The sequence below is a fragment of the Mustelus asterias genome, chromosome 8 (assembly GCF_964213995.1).
Source record: "Mustelus asterias chromosome 8, sMusAst1.hap1.1, whole genome shotgun sequence".
In the NCBI taxonomy this organism is placed as follows: Eukaryota; Metazoa; Chordata; class Chondrichthyes; order Carcharhiniformes; family Triakidae; genus Mustelus; species Mustelus asterias.
Genome location: NC_135808.1, coordinates 67438726 through 67458425, shown reverse-complemented (window position 1 = coordinate 67458425; position 19700 = coordinate 67438726). Strand labels below are relative to the sequence as shown.

Sequence of the window (19700 nt, the reverse complement as noted above, 5' to 3'; positions counted from 1 at the left end):
AAAAATAGAAAGACGGGGACAGTCAAAAAAGTGGGAGACAGGGAGGGGTGAGAGGTGAGATAGAGACAGACAGAGCAGGGAAGGGAGTAGGAAAATGTGAGTGAGAGAGACAGCAAAGAAGAAAGGAGAGAGAGAGAGAAAGAAAGACATGGGGGGGGGACGGCGAGAAAGGGTGTGGGGGAAGGGAAAGCGAGACTGGGAGATGGAACGGGGGGGGGGGTGGTGAAGGAGAAGTTGGCACAGACTGAAAGCAGCTAATGAACACTGCCAAAGACCTCTTGATGGCTAAAGGACAGATTTCTTCTGCTAATTCTGTTTATAATCTCACCAGCACACAGTGTGTCCGGGAGTATCTCGCCTTCCAGATAATGCCCAGACTGCTCACTCCCAAGAAAGCAGGAAATAGAAGAAAAGATCACTGAACTTCTAAATGTGTCCTTGGAAACCATTCATTCAAAGACGGAGGGGTAGAAAGCTCAGTTCTATCAGACCAAAAGTCTTTCCTGTGCTTATAGGACATCATGAAATACAGGCGTTACTGTGCTGCTGCCACAGTGCCCTGAAGCCTGTTCAGGTAGGCCAAGAATAACTCAGAAGGCAGAACTCTGGCCAATACTACATAATGATGTCTAAAGAAATATATAGGCCTTGAGGACAGATGGTCTGCTCCCAGAGATGGCATCTAAGTTCCCGTAAGACCTAACAGCAAATGTAGGTGGGAAGGGTGGTAGAAAGAAACTCAACCAATCCACATACAGGCACTGATCATGTAAGATTCGGGGAGGCGATGGCCTAGTGGTATTATCACTGAACTGTTAATCCAGAAACTCAGCGAATGTTCTGGGGACCCAGGTTCAAATCCTGCCACGGCAGATGGAATTTGAATTCAATTTTAAAAAATCTGGAATTAAAAATCTACTGATGACCATGACGAAAAAACCCATCTGCTACCCTAATGTCCTTTAGGGAAGGAAATCTGCTGTCCTTACCTGGTCTGGCTTACATGTGACCGCAGGGCCACAGCAAGGTGGTTGACTCTCAACTGTTCTCTGAAATGACCTAGCAAACCCTCAGACTAGGGGTGGGCAATAAATGCTGGTCCGGCCAACGATGCCCATGTCCCATGGATGAATTTTTTAAAAAGCTAAAATGTGATGCAAATCCAGGCATTCATGAGGTTATTTCACACCCCGTAATATTAGCACAGAGAAACCCGTCCCATCGCCAGTAAAAATTCAGCTTTCGATTATTTATTTTACAATCATCCAGGAGCTAATTTGCTTACATGTTTAGGCCAGCAGTGACAGACGGGAGAATGATGCACAACTTTCAGCTGTTAAGGAGATCTGTAAAAGAAGGACTAGCTTTTTACAATTAACAGAAAGTGTTGACTGTGTGGATGGCCGTAAAAGAAAGTGTTGTTTGGAATGGCAGAGTAAATTCCTCAATCCAGTGTGAAGCTATGTTCAAAGGGAGTACAAAGCCAGAGAATCGGTAGTTTTAGGCACATTGTCACATACTGGTAACTCAACACTAGGCGGTTCGCTTAGGAGTAAGCACCAGCATCGGTTCAAGGCCTCATTTCCATCTTGGTCAACGTATGGGCAAAAGAACAAAAATTCCAGAGGGCGGGTGCATGTGACTGCAAAGCAGTATTCAACCGAGTGTGGCATCAAGGAGCCTCAGTAAAACCAAAGGCAATGGGAATCAGGGGAAAACCCGCCACTGGTTGGAGACGTATCTAGCACAATCACCTTTGCCCCAGGAATCACTGCAGGCATCCCTCAGCGTAGTGTCCGAGGCCCAACCATCTTCAGCTGCTTCATCAATGACTTCCTCTTCATAAGGTCAGAAGTGTTTTTTTTTCTTTACCCTGACACGAGATGTGGGCATCACTGGCTGGATCAGCATTTGTTGCCCAATCCTATTTACTCTTATACCGAGGGGCTTGCTAAACTGTTACAGAGAGCAATTTGAGTCAACCGCATTGTTGTGGGCCTGGACATGCAGACTAAACGAGATAAGGATGGCAGATTTCCTTCCGTTAAGGGTATTAATAAACTGGATGGGTTTTTACAACAATCAATGATAGTTTTGTGGTCACCATTACTGACAATAGCTTTCAATTCCAGATTTATTAATTGAATAAGATGAAGTAAGGCAGGAGGGAGCACGTGTGGAAGAGAAACAGTCTATCTCCTTGTTTCTATGGTGTAAGTTCTATCCCACTGAGGCCTGTTGATTTCCAGGCAACTGCCCTCCCTGACAGCAGACACTGGCCCCGTGGAATACCTGATCATAGAAATCCTGGAAACCCTACAGTGCAGAAGGAGGCCATTCAGTCCATCGAGTCTGCACCAACAATCCCACCTAGCCCTATCCCTGTAACCCCACATATTTACCCTACTAAGCCCTTTAACCTACGCATCCCAGGACACTAAGGGGCAATTTAGCATGGCCAATGCACCTAACCCGCACATCTTTGGAGCGTGGGAGGAAACAGGAGCACCCGGAGGAAACCCACGTAGACACGGGGAGAGCATGCAAACGGCACACAGACAGTGACCCAAGCCGGGAATCGAACCCAGGTCTCTGAAGCTGTGAGGCAGCAGTGTTAACTACTGTGCCAATTACCACCATGACGGATTATTTGAGTCTGTAGTAATCTCTATATCCTAAATCTCAAAAGAAAGAATGTTGTGCAATGAGGAAGGGTTTGTTTGGGTCTCCGATGGTACAGCTGATAATCAAGTTGATCTTTCTCTACACCCTAGCTATGACTGCAACACTCCATTCTGCACTCTCTCCTTTCCTTCTCTATGAACGGTATGCTTTGTCTGTAAAACGCACAAGAAACAATGTTTTTCACTGCATATTAATACATGTGACAATAATAAATCAAATCAGATAATGGACAATAGCTGTGTGCTCCTGATTGATTACTCAGTGCCATTGTGTGGGCACTAAAGTCCAAACTGTCTGCACTCGCATGATGTCAATTAAACCCACGGCACATGGTGTTAAAGTTAACATCAGCACCCACTGGAAAGCCAGAGCTCCTCCCTCGTTCAGTTCCTGAGAGCCCCTGAGGCAAAAAAGGCAATGGGCGGGATTTTATGGCCTCTCTCATCCCGAAACTGTAAAACTCCGCCCGTGGGCAACAGACCTTCCCATTGTCCACCCTGATTCCTGTGGCGGGCGGGGCGGTAAAATTCCGGCCAAAATATTCATGTGACCAATTATCTGTGATTCCAAAAGAAAGAGTTTTACATTTATTTCAGCTGAAGTTTATAATTCTCCTCCCCCGCTGCCCGTTCAGGAATCTAAAGCCCCCCCCCCCCCCACCGGCTACTTCTTTTGACCGATTTCTATGGACAGACTTCAAATGGGAACTTATCTTCACGGGTGTTTCTGTCGTGTTGGCCAAAACCCCTCAACCTGTTCTGAGATTTAAGTGTATTTATGAGAAATTGTTGACTGCTGGCCAGCCATATTCTTTGATCTTACTCGAGCGTGCACTGATCTGGCAATAATGACCGTTCCAGTGTGTTTTATTTTAACAGAGAGTTGATTAAAGTGCGATGCACAGCTGAATGCTTTAATCAACTCGAGGTCCCTGACTCAACCATAAAGCTCACTGAGACGTGCCTTGGTATCCCTGGGTAATCCTACGTTCAGAAATCCAAGCCTTGGCTGTATGTTAACCCTTCTCATGACAGCCCCATGATTTGGCCACTTTCTACAATCCATTTGCAGATGACCCGGGTTCAATTCCGGCCTTGGGTCACTGTCTGTGTGGAGTTTGCACATTCTCCCTGTTTCTACATGGGTTTCCTCTGGGTGTTCCGGTTTCCTCCCACACTCCCGAGATGTGCAGGTTAGGTGGGTTGGCCATGCTAAATTGCCCCTTAGTATCCCAAGATGTGTAGGTTGGGGGGGATTAGCGGGGTAAATACTTGGTTACAGGGAACAGGTCTGGGTGGGATTTCCCCTTAGTGTCAGGGGAATTAAATGAGGTTACAAGAGTAGGGGCTGGTTGGGATTTTTGTTGATGCAGACTCGATGGGCAGAATGGCCTCTTTCTGCACTGTAGGAATTCTACGATTCTATGTGGATTGAAGTGCAGGACTAACCCAGAGGCATGTGAAGATGATAAGACAGCACGCTTGAGCTATTATGATCTAGTGCTAAAGCATTTAACCCAGAATGTTCAAATTATAGCATTTGTGAAATTCCAGGTAGTAATGAATTAAGCCAGGGAACATAAAAACTGAAAAGCATCAGCTGTCCTACGTGATAAATAAAGAAGTCAAAAATGAAATCTTGAACAAAGGCATCATCATGTAAAACATCATGGCTGACAAAATATGTGCTGCACTCTGCAAGGACAGTATATAATTACTGTCAATCCAATCTTCCAGATACATGGCAAATATCATAGGATTTACAAACCCAAGAGTATAATCAGATTTTTTTATTTATTAGTGTCACAAGTAGGCTTACATTAACACTGCAATGAAGTTACTGTGAAAAACCCCTAGTCGCCACACTCCGGCACCGGTTCGGGAACACCGAGGGACAATTTAGCATGGCTAATGCGGCTAACCAACACGTCTTTCGGACTGTGGGAGGAAACCAGAGCACCCGGAGGAAACCCACGCAGACATGGGGAGAATGTGCAGACTCCGCACAGACAGTGACCCAAGCTGGAAATTGAACCTGGGTCCCTGGCGTTGTGAGGCATCATTGCTAACCACTGTGCCTCCATCTGACGAAGGAGCAGCGCTCCGAAAGCTAATGGTATTTGCTACCAAATAAACCTGTTGGACTTTAAACTGGTGTTGTTAAAACTCTTACTGTGTTCACCAAATCAAGACATGAGAGATGAGTGGTTTGCAGCTGATGGAGTTCTTCCCATCCTGTGTAAGAACCCTCATCAATCCAAACATCAATTTATTAAGCAGCTTGGATCACACCAGATAAAGGGGCAGAACATGTCAGCAGTCTCCTCTCATTGGGCGAGAAGCTGCCGTGACCTTGCATTGAACAGCATCTGAGACAGTGACAGAACTTTCTCAGTGACTCATCTCTCAGCTAAGGGACAGAGATGGTGCTCTGGTTGTAGATGTGCCCCCTGCGCTCATTTGCTTCACTGTAAAGCTGGTGGTCCTTGACCTGCCATTTTGTGCATCTATTTTTCAGTGCTGCAAGCAGGGTCAGCCCCAACTCCATTGGCAGGCCCGTAACACAAAAGGCAGCAGCACTAGTGCCTAGGCTAGCACGACGACTTAGTACAGGAGGCTGCTTTTCCACACACTCATACTGTCACCCAGCAGAATGGATCGGGCAGCGGGAACATTTGGCCAGCCAGTTCCCATGGGCCAGCGGATTTCCTCACCCGGGATTAGAATGACGGGTTTCGGAGTTCCAGGCCTGAATAGACGTTGCATCCGTGTCAGTCATGATTGCAGCTTCAAACATACATGGAGCAGACTGATGAGCCCTGGGCATCCCCAGTGGATTGCTCCGTGTGGAAATGGTTCACAATATATTTTTAAAAAACACCAGATTTAATTCCCAACTGCTTTGCCAGAATAGGGAGATGATTTTCTGAATGGAACAGGATGAATTAAGTCTGCCTAATGTTGTGTTTGAATAATCTGCTGTGTGACATTTGCTTCACAAACTGGTCACAGTGCTGCCAGGCACTCAAAGCACAAGACCATTTTGTTTTTGAACAATGGTGTCCATTTAGTTTGGATGATAGGAGATCATCATCATCATCCCTGCATCAGCTGCCTGTTTACAGCTCTCAAGTCGGCCTCTAACTCTGACTGCAACACACCAGCACCTCCATTGCTCCTCAGCCAATGCACCTTGACCTGCTGGGAAGAGATGATGTGCTGACTAAGTCAGAGAGGTCAGAGGTCGAAGGTCAGTCCACCAGTCTTCCTGGTCAGAAAGTGCGAGTCAGACCTATGATGCAAAAATGCCTTTTGCCACGGAAATAAACAGAGACGAAACAATCCTGACACAGGCATGTAAACATGAACGTCAACTGTGGAAAACCATGATCTGCTGGATGGAAGGCAGGATAGTACCGAGAGCAGACAACTATCTTGGACAGACATCAGTCAATGGTAAGTCCATGAGGTACAACAGACTGACTAACCACTTGACCAATTGACTAATGGTACAATTCTGTCACTGGAATAAGGCAGCAGACATTCGTAACATAAACTCTGAAAGGCAACGAGCAAATATTGCTCTCTCATGCAGAGTTTTATGTACCGTTATCCGCAAGAGTTTCATTTTGCTTTTCGAAAGCCAGATGTCTATAACCTCACCACCAGAGACCATTAAAGACCCAGTTTCATTATGTAAAAGGTTTGTGAAATATCCACTAAAGTTTTCAAATTAAAATTCCAATTAAATTTCAGCCCATTAAAATTGGATCATTAAAAAAAACTGATTAACTGGATTTCTGATACCCATCTTGAAAAATAATTTTATTCACAAAAGAAAAAAGATGGAAAGGTTTAGTTTCATCTTGGCGGTGCTGTTTTTTTTTGCTTCTGAACTAAAGTTTTAAAAATATGTACGAATATGTAAAGCAACAGGAAAATAAAAGCAGGAAGCAGGCTTGGCATGATGTGTGGCAAATTCCAGGTTCAGATTGGAGGGTATGGGGAGGTCAATTGTCATATGACAAGAGTGTTTTCCAAAAGAGAAACCTGACAACAAAGATGCCTTTCAACCTTTACTGCACTCTACGTTTGGTTGCTGAATGATAATCAGATGTAAAACCAGGGATATTAAATCATTGGAACTTTTCTGTACTTTCACACATACTGCCTGACAAACTGCGCTCAATGCCAACAACCTAGATTTAGATAGCATCGGTGGCAGAGTGGTTCTCAGCACCAGGGACCTGGGTTCGATTCCCGGCTTAGGTCACTGTCCATGCGGAGTCTGCACGTTCTCTTCATGTCTGTGTGGGTTTCCTCCCACAGTCCGAAAGACATGCTGGTTAGGTGCTTTGGCCATGCTAAATTCTCCCTCAGTGTACCCGAACACGCACCGGAATGTGGCAACTCGGGGTTTTTCACTGTAACTTCAATGCAGTGTTAATGTAAGCCTACCTGTGACACTAATAAATAAACTTAACTTTGTAAAAGATGCTTCTCAGTTGTGCAATCAGACAAAATTTGAAACCCAGACATATAAAGCAATATTTTAGGGCAGAAAATTCCAGCCCCATCCACCACTGGGATCTTTCAGTCCACCAAAAGTCTTTTGACGGGCCCTCTGCATTCCCCATGGTGGGTCCTGCCTAAGCAGAGCTGGAAAATCCCAGCTGAGGCTAGATAATCAAGCTTTTGGTCAAAGAATTTGGCTTTAAGGGAATCTTAAAGGAAGGAAGAGAGATTGAAGGCAAAGAAATTTCATACAATCATAGAATGGTTACAGTGCAGAAGGAGGCCATTCAGCCCATCGTGTTCCTGCTCTCTGGAAGAGCAACACACCAAGTCCCACTCCCCAATCTTTTCCCTGTAGCCCAGCAAATGCCTTCACTTCAGCTAAACATCAGCAGCACAGTGGTTAGCACTGCTGCGTCACAGGACCAGGGACACGGGTTCAATTCCGGCCTTGGGTGACTGCGTGGGTTTTCTCCGAGTGCTCCGGTTTCCTCCCACAGACCAAAGATGTGCAGGTTGGGCGATTGGCCATGCTAAATTGACCCCTAGTGTCTAAAGAAATGTCGGTTAGGTGGATTAGCCCGTTAGTGTCAGGGTAAATACATGGGTAACGGGGATAGGGCCTGGGTGGGATTGTTGTCGGTGCAGGCTTGATGGGTCAAATGGCCTCCTTCTGCATTGTAGGGATTCTATGAAATAGCCAATTCTCTTTTAGAATAGGACCTCGATGAAGTTTGCCTTTGCCACGCTCTCAGGCACTGCATTCCAGATCCTAACCACTCAGTGTGAAAATGTTTTTCCCTGCGTTGCTGTTGCTTTTTATTGCCATTCACCTTAAAAGGGTTGTCGTCCCTTCTGCCAGTGGGAACAGTTTCCCTCGAGCTATTCTGTCCAGATCTTTCATGATTTTGAACACTTCTACCAAATCTCCTTTTAATCCTCTTGTCTCCAAAGAAAACAGTCCCAGCTTGTCCAAACTATCCACATAGCTGCAGCTCCCCATACCCAAAACCAACTTCAGAAATATTTTTCTGTGTGCTCCCTCTCATGCCTTCACACGTTTTGTAAAGTGTGGTGCCCAAGATTGGACACAATACTCCAATGGAGGGAGTGACTGGCAGAGCTTAGGGGCTAGGCATCTGAAAGCACATCTGCCAAAAGGTGGAGTGATTGAAATTGGGGATGCCCAAGAGACCAGAGTTCAAGGAGTGCAGACATCCCGGAGGATTAAATGACTGGAGGGGGTTACAGACACAAGATGCGATTTGAAAGCAAGGATGTGCATTTTCAATTCGAAACACAAGCAGTCCAGTTGCCTCATGCACTACAGAGCTTAATCGAATGAATGTGCTCCTTATAGAGAGTCAGAGTTTTACAGCACAGAAAGAGGCCCTTCAGCCCATCGTGTCTGTACCAGCCATCAAACTCCTAACTATTTTAATCCCATTTGGACCGTAGCAGCAGGGTTTTAATTCCAAAATACCTTTTCTCCCAGGGGAATCTCCCATGTATCTAATCAAAAGCAAGACGCTGGCTATCAGGAATACAAATAAGAAATGCTGGAAATGCTCAGCATCTGCAGAGAGAAAGAAAGTATACTTGATGACCCTCGTTAAGACAACACATGGTGAAAGATCGAGTTAGGTGAAGCAGCCCAAACTTGGGTTATTTTCTTTGGCTCCATCGAAGCTAGTTTTAGTTCAATGATTTTGGCACTGAGATGGCAGAACTCAGATCTCGGCATGAAGACTGCAATGCTCATAAAAACAAATTTATTTAATTTATATCTGAAAACCGAGCGTGAGCTCAGAATTCCTTGTTGATACAGACATCTGCCTTTACTCAAACAGAGATCCAATTAAAGCTTGGTTAACACTCATCCCCGCAGACATGTGCACGGATTTTAACTTTTTCACCTGGTATTGTGTTGAAATCAATCTCATTAAAAAGACAACTGGTTTAACATTGTCTCAATCCCATTATACCCCAGAGTAGCCAATATTCTTCGCTTGCTCCCTTCCAAGAGCAACCAAGAATAGATCAAATTAAATAGAATAAATGGCAGATGCAATGATGTGGATAAATGTGAGGCTATCCACTTCGGTAACAATAGTAGGAAGGTAGATTATTATTTGAATGAGAGAGGTGGATACTCAGCGAGACCTTGGTGACATTGTGCATCAGTCGCTGGAAATAAGCATGTAGGTACAGCAGGCAGTAAAGAAGGCAAATGGTATGTTGGCCTTCATAGTGAGAGAATTTGAGTATAGGAAGAGGGATGTCTTATTGCAATTGTATAGGGCATTGGTGAGGCCACACCTGGAGTATTATGTGCAGTTTTGGTGTCATTATCTGAGGAAGGATGTCCTTGCTATAGAGGGAGTACAGCGAAGGTTTACCAGGCTGATTCCTGGGATGGCAGGTCTGTCATATGAAGAGAGACTAAGTTGATTACGATTATATTCACTGGAGTTTAGAAGAGTGAGAGGGGATCTCACAGAAACTTATAAAATTCTAACCGGATTAGACATGGGAGATTCAGAAAGAATGATCCCAATGGTGGGGGAGTCCAGAACTAGAGGTCATAGTTTGAGGATAAGGGGTAAATCTTTTAGGAATGAGGTGAGGAGAATCAACCTAACCCGCACATGTTTGGAGTGTGGGAGGAAACCGGAGCACCTGGAGGAAACCCACGCAGAAATGGGGAGAAGGTACAAACTCCACGCAGACAGTCCCCAAGGTCGGAATTAAACCCAGGTCCCTGCTGCTGTGAGGCAGCAGTGCTAACCACTGTGCCACCGTGCTGCCCGTGAACATGCTCAGGCTACAGGCCCGTGGGGTTATAGTCAAGCCGGATTCACCCATGGTCCAACTCTACCACAGTAAGAAGTCTCACAACACCAGGTTAAAGTCCAACAGGCTTATTTGGTAGCAAAAGCCACTGGCTTTCGGAGCGCTGCTCCTTCGTCAGATAAGTGGGAGTTCTATTCACAAACAGGGCATATAAAGACACAAACTCAATTTACAAAATATTGGTTGGAATGCGAGTCTTTACAGGTAATCAAGTCTTAAAGGTACAGACAATGTGAGTGGAGAGAGCATTAAGCACAGGTTAAAGAGATGTGTATTGTCTCCAGACAGGACAGTTAGTGAGATTTTGCAAGTCCAGGCAAGTCGTGGGGATTACAGGTAGTGTGACATGAACCCAAGATCCCGGTTGAGGCCGTCCTCATGTGTGCGGAACTTGGCTAACAGTCTTTGCTCAGCGACTCTGCGCTGGCGTGTGTCGTGAAGGCCACCTTGGAGAACACTTACCCGAAGATCAGAGGCCGAATGCCCGTGGCCGCTGAAGTGCTCCCCAACAGGAAGAGAACACCCTTGCCTGGTGATTGTTGAGCGGTGTTCATTCATCCGTTGTCGTAGCGTTTGCATGGTCTCTCCATTGTACTATGCCTCGGGACATCCTTTTCTGCAGCGTATCAGGTAGACAACGTTGGCCGAGTTGCAAGAGTATGTACCGTGTACCTGGTGGATGGTGTTCTCACGTGAGATGACTCTACCAACTCTACCAATCCAGATTACCGGATCATGATTAGTAACAAGAATACTTTACCACAGTCCAGACACTGAGGCCGATTACTGCACTTCATCACTAATCGAGGGTCAGGTAATGGCATAGATTACGGCTCAAAATGGAGGCCTTTCCTCATGGCTGAGTAAAAGATGGGTGGTATATAATACAACACGTATTATCTGGGGTTTTAGACTGAAGAAAAGCTGAAAGATTGGTATAGAGATTGAGCAACAGAACTATTTCAGGAGGCTTCTCGCTTCTGCAAATGCGTCTGACAGTGGAAGACTAACCAAAACATGTGGGAAAGAATTCTCTGAGCACACCTCTCGGCGGGGTTTACCAGGCCCCGCTGCAGTGAATGGAGATTTGGCTGAGTGCCAAATTCTCTGTTCTCGCTGGCAGCGGTGATGGGGTGTGCGAAATTGGAGAATTCCGGCTGTGATGTGATAACAGGAAGTGATGCAATATATATTTACATAAACTTGCATTCAAATAATTAAACTTATTTCATCCAACATATGTTTTACCAGAAGCCACTGGGGATGCAGTTTATAATGCAAGCTATCAGTCATGAACAAATGGTTGTGAATGCAAGGGTCGTAAGCAAAGCCCAGTCCATCACGCAAACCAGTCTCCCATCCATCTACTCTGACTACACTTCCCGCTGCCTCGGAAAAGCAGCCAGCATAATCAAGGACCCCACGCACCCGGACATATTCTCTTCCACCTTCTTCCGGCAGGAAAAAGATACAAAAGTCTGAGGTCATGTACCAACCGACTCAAGAACAACTTCTTCCCTGCTGCCATCAGACTTCTGAATAGACCTACCTTATATTAAGTTGATCTTTCTCTACACCCTAGCTATGACTGTAACAATATATTCTGCACCCTTCGCTTTCCTTCTCCCCTACTCTATGAACAGTATGTTTTGTCTGTATAGCGTCAGAAACAATATTTTTCACTGTACACCAATACATGGGGCAATAATAAATCAAAAACATTTGATTGGCCTTCTATAGTGCTTCATGAAAGGTGGCACGACAGTTTGCTGACTATCAGGACACGGTTTTAATAAGGCAATTCTCCGATCTTTCCCTGGAGGGCAATAAATAGAAACTGACCTCTACAACTGGACAGAGAGGAGAATTGTTGTCAATCAAACTCCTAGGACTGAATTTTCATTCCCGGGTCAGGAATGCACATTCGGGACAATTCCCATTCTGCAAACCCGACTTGGGAATAGTCCCCCAGATTGTTCTGTTGTTGGGTGGGGTGAAATGGTAGTCAGGCCTGGCGCGCAGGAATGGAGTCTGGCTGGGCAAAAAGGCCAGTTATCTTCCTGTGAAGAAAGGAATGAAACCAATAACAGTCCTCCAGCCCTCACCCTCCCCCCAGAAACTCCCCATGCCCCACACATGGTCACCTTGTGTCTACACCCATCCACCATGGCCCCTCATATCCTCCATGCCAATCTATGCAACCCCCCCCAACCAAGGCCCTTTATATCCCTTATATCAACTAGTGCCAATCCTCACCCATCACCTTATACCCTCCCGGTCACCTCACCCAGTATCCACCATTGGTGGAAAGACCTTCTCCAAGTCCAATGTGCACACATCATATTCCCCACTCCAGCCTGGCAAAACGCAGATCAGAGGGAAGGCAGCTGCACTTTAACACGCCAATCATGGTTTTGCGAATTTCACCACTCACCTCCCCCTCTATTAACCGCACCCCTTCCCACCCCCCCCCCCCTCACCCCACCAGTATGTCGGGCTCAGGACTTTCAGATTCAGGACCCTGGAGCTGATTTTCTGCCTCTCCCTGGCTGGGCAAAATTCAGGCCCCAGGCTGGGAATTTACCCACTTCCTCCTTTACCCAGTTAGAACCGAGCCTGGGATGGGTTAAAATTTGAAAACAAAAATCTAGCTACTTGCTCCCTCTCATTCACTGTATGTTTATGACAGTGAATCAGAGCATCATCCTACCAGTGACCATATCACACTGATGTTACAAATGCAAAGTTTATTTATATTGTTTATAATGTTACAGTAAGATGGAAGAAAGAAAGGGTCATGCGGCTTCCTCTGAACTCTACCGCCACCAAGCTTGGCTGACTTGATAGTTAAAGGTTAAAAAGGGGTCGAGGTTGTTTCAACTGAGAAGAAAGATACCTGTAAACAATGACCAGACATGGTGAGCTGACAATGGATATACTGTTTGTCCCCAAATCGCAGGGAGGTGATAGGAATGTCAGATGTTGGTTATATTTAAACTGTCTACTTAATTCCAAGATAGGATGAAGTTGTGGGTTCAAGATTATATCAAATTAGCATTTCTACCCAGATCTAAAGTCCATGCAATTCACATAGCCATTCAGATGGGTTTGAGAGGAGGGGAGTCCATCGGGAGTCATTTTAGGATTGGGTTGCAGGTTTTCCTAAAATATCACGGAACTTAACAAATAAGGGCAAGATTCAGAGGGAGAGAGATATCAGAGAGGAAGAGGTAGTGAGTCGCTATTGTCACTCCCACAGAATGCGGGTGGGAGGTTGTGCTCATATTAAAGAGTTAAAGTTATTTATTAGTCACAAGTAAGGCTTACACTAACACTGCAATGAAGTTACTGTGAAATTCCCTTAGTTGCCACACTCCGGTGCCTGTTCGGGTCAATGCACCTAACCAGCACGTCTTTCAGACTGTGGAAGGAAACCAGAGCACCCGGAGGAAACCCACGCAGACACGGGGAGAATGTGCAGACTCCGCACAGACAGTGACCCATCGTGCCGCCTGAAGTTTGTGAGGGTATAAATGAGCTGGAAGGTTTGCTTAGCTTTGGCTAGAGAGAACAATCACCAATTTCTTCCTCACCATGAAAGCTAGTCCTGGGAGTAATAATTACTCAGCTGGGGAAGGAAAAGAATAGAAACAAGCCCTTGGGACCTAAGAATCATCTTTCACTGGTTCCTGGAGAATGAAGTGTCCACTTAAAGAACAGAGTAAAATATAACCATGGGCAGGAGGGGGGGATTTTCATCTCTATTAGAAGTTCATGGGGAGCTTTTCTGTACATTAGAGTACAAGTTGCCTTCTGAAATAATGTTTAGTTAATGTTGTTTTTAGTTTGATGCGCGATAAATCACACGGGAGGCTGGATGTACCCGGGAAATAAAGGCTTTTATTACCAACAATAACGGAGCTACTATATACAATATACAATCCCAGACTAAAGGGTCACCAGGCAGAGCAGTGACCTTTATACCTCTCCCGGAAGGCGGAGCCAACTGGAGTGTACCATAGGACTATATTACCAGGTAGAACAGCCCAACCCTAACCCCAACAGTAACATATCTACAGACTCATAGTGCTGGCCAAACCATGGCTCAGCACTCCTGGTGGTAACCAACAATGCTTCACCACATTCACCCCTCCTTTAAAAACAAAGGCCGGCGGGGCACAAAAACAGAACAACTGTTCATCTGTCTATAAGTTCAATCGTTTTGGGGGACCGCACCGTCTCTGCGACTTCCTCAACACTGGCGATGACGCCGGTTCAGGCAATCGCGGTGACCTTCTCTCCAAGGCGGTGTCCAGTAGCTCCTCCAATTCCTCACGGGCCGGTAGACCACGAGGTGGTGACAATCCACTGGACTCGAGCACGCCTCGAGGTGGCGATAATCTCCTGGACTCAGGCAAGCTGTACATGGGAGTAAGAGGGTTAAGTGGTGGTCCAGATACTGCCCGTGCCGTGTCAGGAGAAGAGATAATGGTCGGGGGGTCCCTAACTGGGGGTGTGGGAGCGACTGGGGTTTCCAAGCCCCCTGCAGGCGCCAGATCTTGAATCGAGACCGTGTCCTCTCGCCCGTCAGGATATGCCACATAGGCATATTGAGGGTTGGCGTGGAGGAGATGGACCTGTTCAACCAAAGGGTCGGGCTTGCGGGTCCTAACATGCCGCCGCAGGAGGACAGGTCCTGAGTACGTCAACCAAGACAGTAATGAGGTCCCAGAGGAAGACTTCCTAGGGAATGAAAACATTCTTTCATGAGGAGTAGCGTTGGTTGCCGTACACAGGAGTGAGCGGATGGAATGGAGCACATCAGAGAGTACCTCTTGCCAACGGGAGACTGGAAGACCTTTAGACCTCAACGCCAGTAAGACAGCCTTCCAGACTGTAGCATTCTCTCGTTCAACCTGCCTGTTACCCCTAGGATTGTAGCTCGTGGTTCTACTAGAGGCAATCCCATTTAAGAGCAGGTATTGCCTCAAGTCGTCGCTCATGAACGACGAGCCCCTATCACTGTGGATATAACAGGGGTAACCGAACAGAGTGAAAAGATCCCGTAATGCTTTGATAACCGCGGCAGCGGTCATATCGGAACAGGGAATGACAAAAGGGAATCGTGAGTACTCGTCAATCACATTGAGGAAGTACACGTTCCGATCTGTCGAGGGAAGGGGGCCCTTGAAGTCCACACTCAGTCTTTCGAAAGGACGAGTGGCCTTAATGAGGTGTGCCCTGTCAGGTCGGTAGAACTGCGGTTTGCATTCAGCACATACCTGGCAGCTTCGAGTTATGGACCTGACATCCTCCACCGAGTAGGGTAGATTCCAGGCCTTTATAAAATGGAAGAGCCGAGTGACCCCCGGATGGCAGAGGTCATTGTGGAGAGCCTGTAATCGATTCTCCTGCACACTAGCGCATGTTCCACGCGACAGGGCGTCCGAGGGCTCGTTGAGCTTCCCTGGACGGTACATGATATCATAATTGTAGGTGGAGAGTTCGATTCTCCACCTCAAGATTTTATCATTCTTGATCTTACCCCGTAACGTGTTGTTCAAAATGAACACCACGGACCGCTGGTCCGTGAGCAGAGTGAACCGTTTTCCCGCCAAGTAATGGCGCCAATGCCGAACGGCCTCCACAATGGCCTGGGCCTCTTTTTCCACCGCAGAATGCCGAATTTCAGGGCCTTGGAGGGTGCGAGAGAAAAAGGCGATGGGCCTGCCCGCCTGGTTAAGTGTGGCGGCCAGGGCGAAATCAGATGCATCACTCTCCACCTGGAAGGGGATGGACTCATCAATAGCGTGCATCGTGGCTTTCGCGATGTCGGTTTTTATTCCTGCAAAGGCTAAGCGAGCCTCTGTTGTTAGGGGAAAGGAGGTAGACTTGATGAGCGGACGGGCTTTGTCCGCGTAATTGGGAACCCACTGTGCATAGTATGAGAAGAAGTCTAAGCATCTTCTCAGTGCTTTGATGCTAGTGGGCAGGGGAAGTTCGAGGAGGGGACGCATACAGTCTGGATCAGGGCCGAGGACCCCGTTTTCCACCACGTATCCGAGGATAGCTAGGCGGCGCTTGCGAAACACACACTTCTCTCTGTTGTAGGTCAGATTCAGGCGAGATGCAGTGCGTAAGAATCTAAGAAGGTTGGCATCGTGGTCCTGCTGGTCGTGGCCGCAGATGGTGACGTTATCCAGGTACGGGAAGGTAGCCCGCAGCCCGTTCTGGTCCACCATTCGGTCCATAGCACGCTGGAAGACCGAGACCCCATTCGTGACACCAAAGGGAACCCTTAAAAAATGGTACAAACGACCATCCGCCTCAAAGGCTGTGTATTTTCGGTCCTCTGGGCGAATGGGGTGCTGGTGGTAAGCAGACTTCAAGTCAATGGTGGAGAACATCCGGTACTGCGCAATCTGATTGACCACGTCAGATATGCGCGGGAGAGGATACGCATCCAGCTGCATGTATCTGTTAATGGTCTGACTATAGTCTATGACCATCCGGGGTTTGTTCCCATTCTTAACCACCACTACTTGCGCTCTCCATGGACTAGCGCTAGGTTGGATGATCCCCTCCTTGAGGAGCCGCTGAACTTCAGATCGAATGAAGATCCGATCCTCAGCGCTGTAACGCCTGCTCTTTGTTGCGATGGGCTTGCAGCCTGGCACGAGATTCTGGAATAGGGAGGGTGGGGTAATCCTGAGCGTCGAGAGGCTACATGTGGAGCGCTTTGAGCTATTTAGAGGCTGCAGTGCTCCCACTGAAAGCGGAGGGAGTGGCCCATCGTACTGCAGGGTTACACTCTTCAGGTGGGCCATAAAATCTAGTCCTAGGAGTATCGGCGCACAAAGGTGCGGTAACACAAGGAGCCTGAAGCTCTCGTAAACCGTGCCCTGCACCGTCAGGTTGACCACGCAGCTCCCTAGCACGGTGACAGACCGGGACCTTGACGCCATCGAAATTGTCTGCTTGACAGTCCGAATCTGGAGACCGCACCACTTCACGGTGTCAGGGTGAATGAAGCTCCCCGTACTCCCACTGTCAAACAAACAATAAATCTGGCGTCCGTTTACCTGTATGTCCATCATGGACTTGTCGAGTCTGTGAGGCTTGGCCTGGTCCAGGATGATTGACGCCACCGTTGGATCGTGGGTGCAACTGCAGGCAGCTGAGCTGGTTGATGATGGCCCCTGCTGGTCATTTGCGGTCGGCGCCGACCAAAATGGCTGCCCCCATAGGTCGCACGTGGTCGATGGCGCCAAAAATGGCGGCCCCTGCAGGTCGCACGTGTCTTGCGACTCCGTCGTTAGGAATGGCAACGCTCTGGAATCGCACGTGGTGGAAGACCTCGAAGACGCTGAAGACAGGGAGACCGGCTCCGGGGAATCACACGCCGCACTGCTATGTTTGGAGGGTGGTTTGGTCCTGCAGACTTTGGAATAATGCCCCTTCTTGCCACAGGCGGAGCACAATACCACTTTAGCTGGACATCGCTGCGGAGGGTGTTTCACCCCCCCACAGAAGTAACACCGCGGGCCTCCTGGAGCTGCTGCTGTCGTCAGGTCCGAGGCTGGAAACACAATCGCGCAGTTTTTCGAAACCGCTGAATAAAGTGGAGCCTGCGGCTGCACCTGCCACAATGTCCCCACGCGGTCGTCGGGGTACATCTCCAGACTTTTGGAGGCCGTTTCTAGGGCGTCAGCTAATTCTACGGTTTTAGTGAGGTCGAGGTTACCTTGCTCTAGCAGCCGAAGGCGAATGTACGACGAGCCGATTCCCGCCACGAACGCATCTCGAACTAGGTCGCTCATATACTGGGCCGCCGACACTGGCTTGCAGTTGCAGGCTCTGGCTAGCTGCTGAAGTTCACACAGGTACTGTTCTGTCGTTTCGCCAGGCTGCCGCCGTCGAGTGGCTAGAAGGTGTCGAGCATGGATCTCATTCGGCGGTTTGTTGTATCGCTTTTTGAGAAGCTCGATGGCCCCTTTGCAGTCTTGGGCCTCACGGATCGCTAAGTATACAGCGTCGCTTACCCTCGCGTGGAGGACCCGCAGACTGTCGGCGTCGTTTTGAACCGCTGTGGAGGCGTCGAGGTAATCTTGGAAACACTTCAACCAATGGTCGAAAGTGTTCGACGCTCCCGCCGCACGTGGATCCAACGTAAGCCGCTCGGGTTTCAGCATTTGCTCCATGGTTTTCTTTTGTTTTTGTCAAAAAAAAAGTTTGTTGGTAATAAAATTGATGCGCGATAAATCACACGGGAGGCAGGATGTACCCGGGAAATAAAGGCTTTTATTACCAACAATAACGGAGCTACTATATACAATATACAATCCCAGACTAAAGGGTCACCAGGCAGAGCAGTGACCTTTATACCTCTCCCGGAAGGCGGAGCCAACTGGAGTGTACCATAGGACTATATTACCAGGTAGAACAGCCCAACCCTAACCCCAACAGTAACATATCTACAGACTCATAGTACTGGCCAAACCATGGCTCAGCACTCCTGGTGGTAACCAACAATGGTTCACCACATAGTTTGTTTGTTACAGTAAAAATCTTAAATCTTAAAATCTTGTTGTGCAATTCTTCTGTCACTGGAAGCTCACTTTCTTTAAACAAGTTATCAGTCTCTAAGTCTCTATTTTTATAAAGTAAGGTATTGCACATATCACCTCCTGCGCCATGCCCTCACCCCGCCCACAACCCTGGATTCCCTCATCACTCATTACTATTCCCCAGTCCCCAAGGCGTCAATGTCCGATTGTACAGCAGCTTTGAAAATGGCCTCTCGGTACAAGGGAGGTGGTGGAGGGGGTGTGGTATGGGGGAAACCAATATAATAAAATAAATGTGAATCGAGGAAGGACAAGGCAGCCTTTCTACCAGAATTTCCTTAGAGATGGAAGTTCAAATACTTCGCACAAACATGCAGATATTTACATACATCCAAAGTTACGAGGACTCAAATAACAAATCTGCTTTTGACGAGCTGATTCCATGAAAGAGTCCAGATTTGATTATTTTAATAAAAAAACATATTTGCCGCAACATCCTTTAGTGAGGAACATTTCAAATCTTTACACGCAACACTGGAGCCTTTTGTCCATTCCCATGGCAACAATAACGTGCTATAACTTCTGGGAATTAAACATACCTCTCCAAAATATGAACTTACTGAACTGTACCATCGCTCAACAGATAACGCCACCAGAGAGCTCTTGAAGCGTGTATACTTTTTGTGTTTTAATGCACGACAGAGGAATTGTAACTGCGACAATAAATCACTCGTTGCCTGGCCATGCAGCAGGTTGTGTCTGGGTTTCCGTAGGCAACAAGATGTTATTGGCTCCCTGTGAACTTTGAACTCCGCTAAGTCAAGTCATGACGACCTCATGTGCTCACAAAACCACTCCACCTGAGGAGCATCAACTCACCTGTAGATAGGATCCTGCATAATCAGCATCTTGCTCTCATCCCAAGTCCACTCTTTTTTCTAAAGAGAGCAACAAACAAAAAGGGAAAATTACTTAGCAGTAATAAGTTGTCAACAAATTGCAAGTGTTAGACAAGCAGTAATAGAGTGAAATGTGCCATTTGTCTGGGAAATGGTTGTCAACATTGTGTGAAATTCCTGCA

At 47.2% G+C, this 19700-nt stretch overlaps 1 protein-coding gene across 6 annotated transcripts in view; it reads right to left on the bottom strand.

The window, feature by feature from the left end:
* The window catches only part of nos1apa (nitric oxide synthase 1 (neuronal) adaptor protein a), a 394570-nt gene that overhangs the window by 196404 nt on the left and 178466 nt on the right, over positions 1–19700 (bottom strand). For all 6 annotated transcript variants that reach the window (XM_078218123.1, XM_078218124.1, XM_078218126.1 and 3 more), the window contains one exon: positions 19499–19557. In XM_078218123.1, the coding sequence (XP_078074249.1) occupies positions 19499–19557 (59 nt within the window). The remainder of the gene's footprint in view (positions 1–19498; positions 19558–19700) is intronic.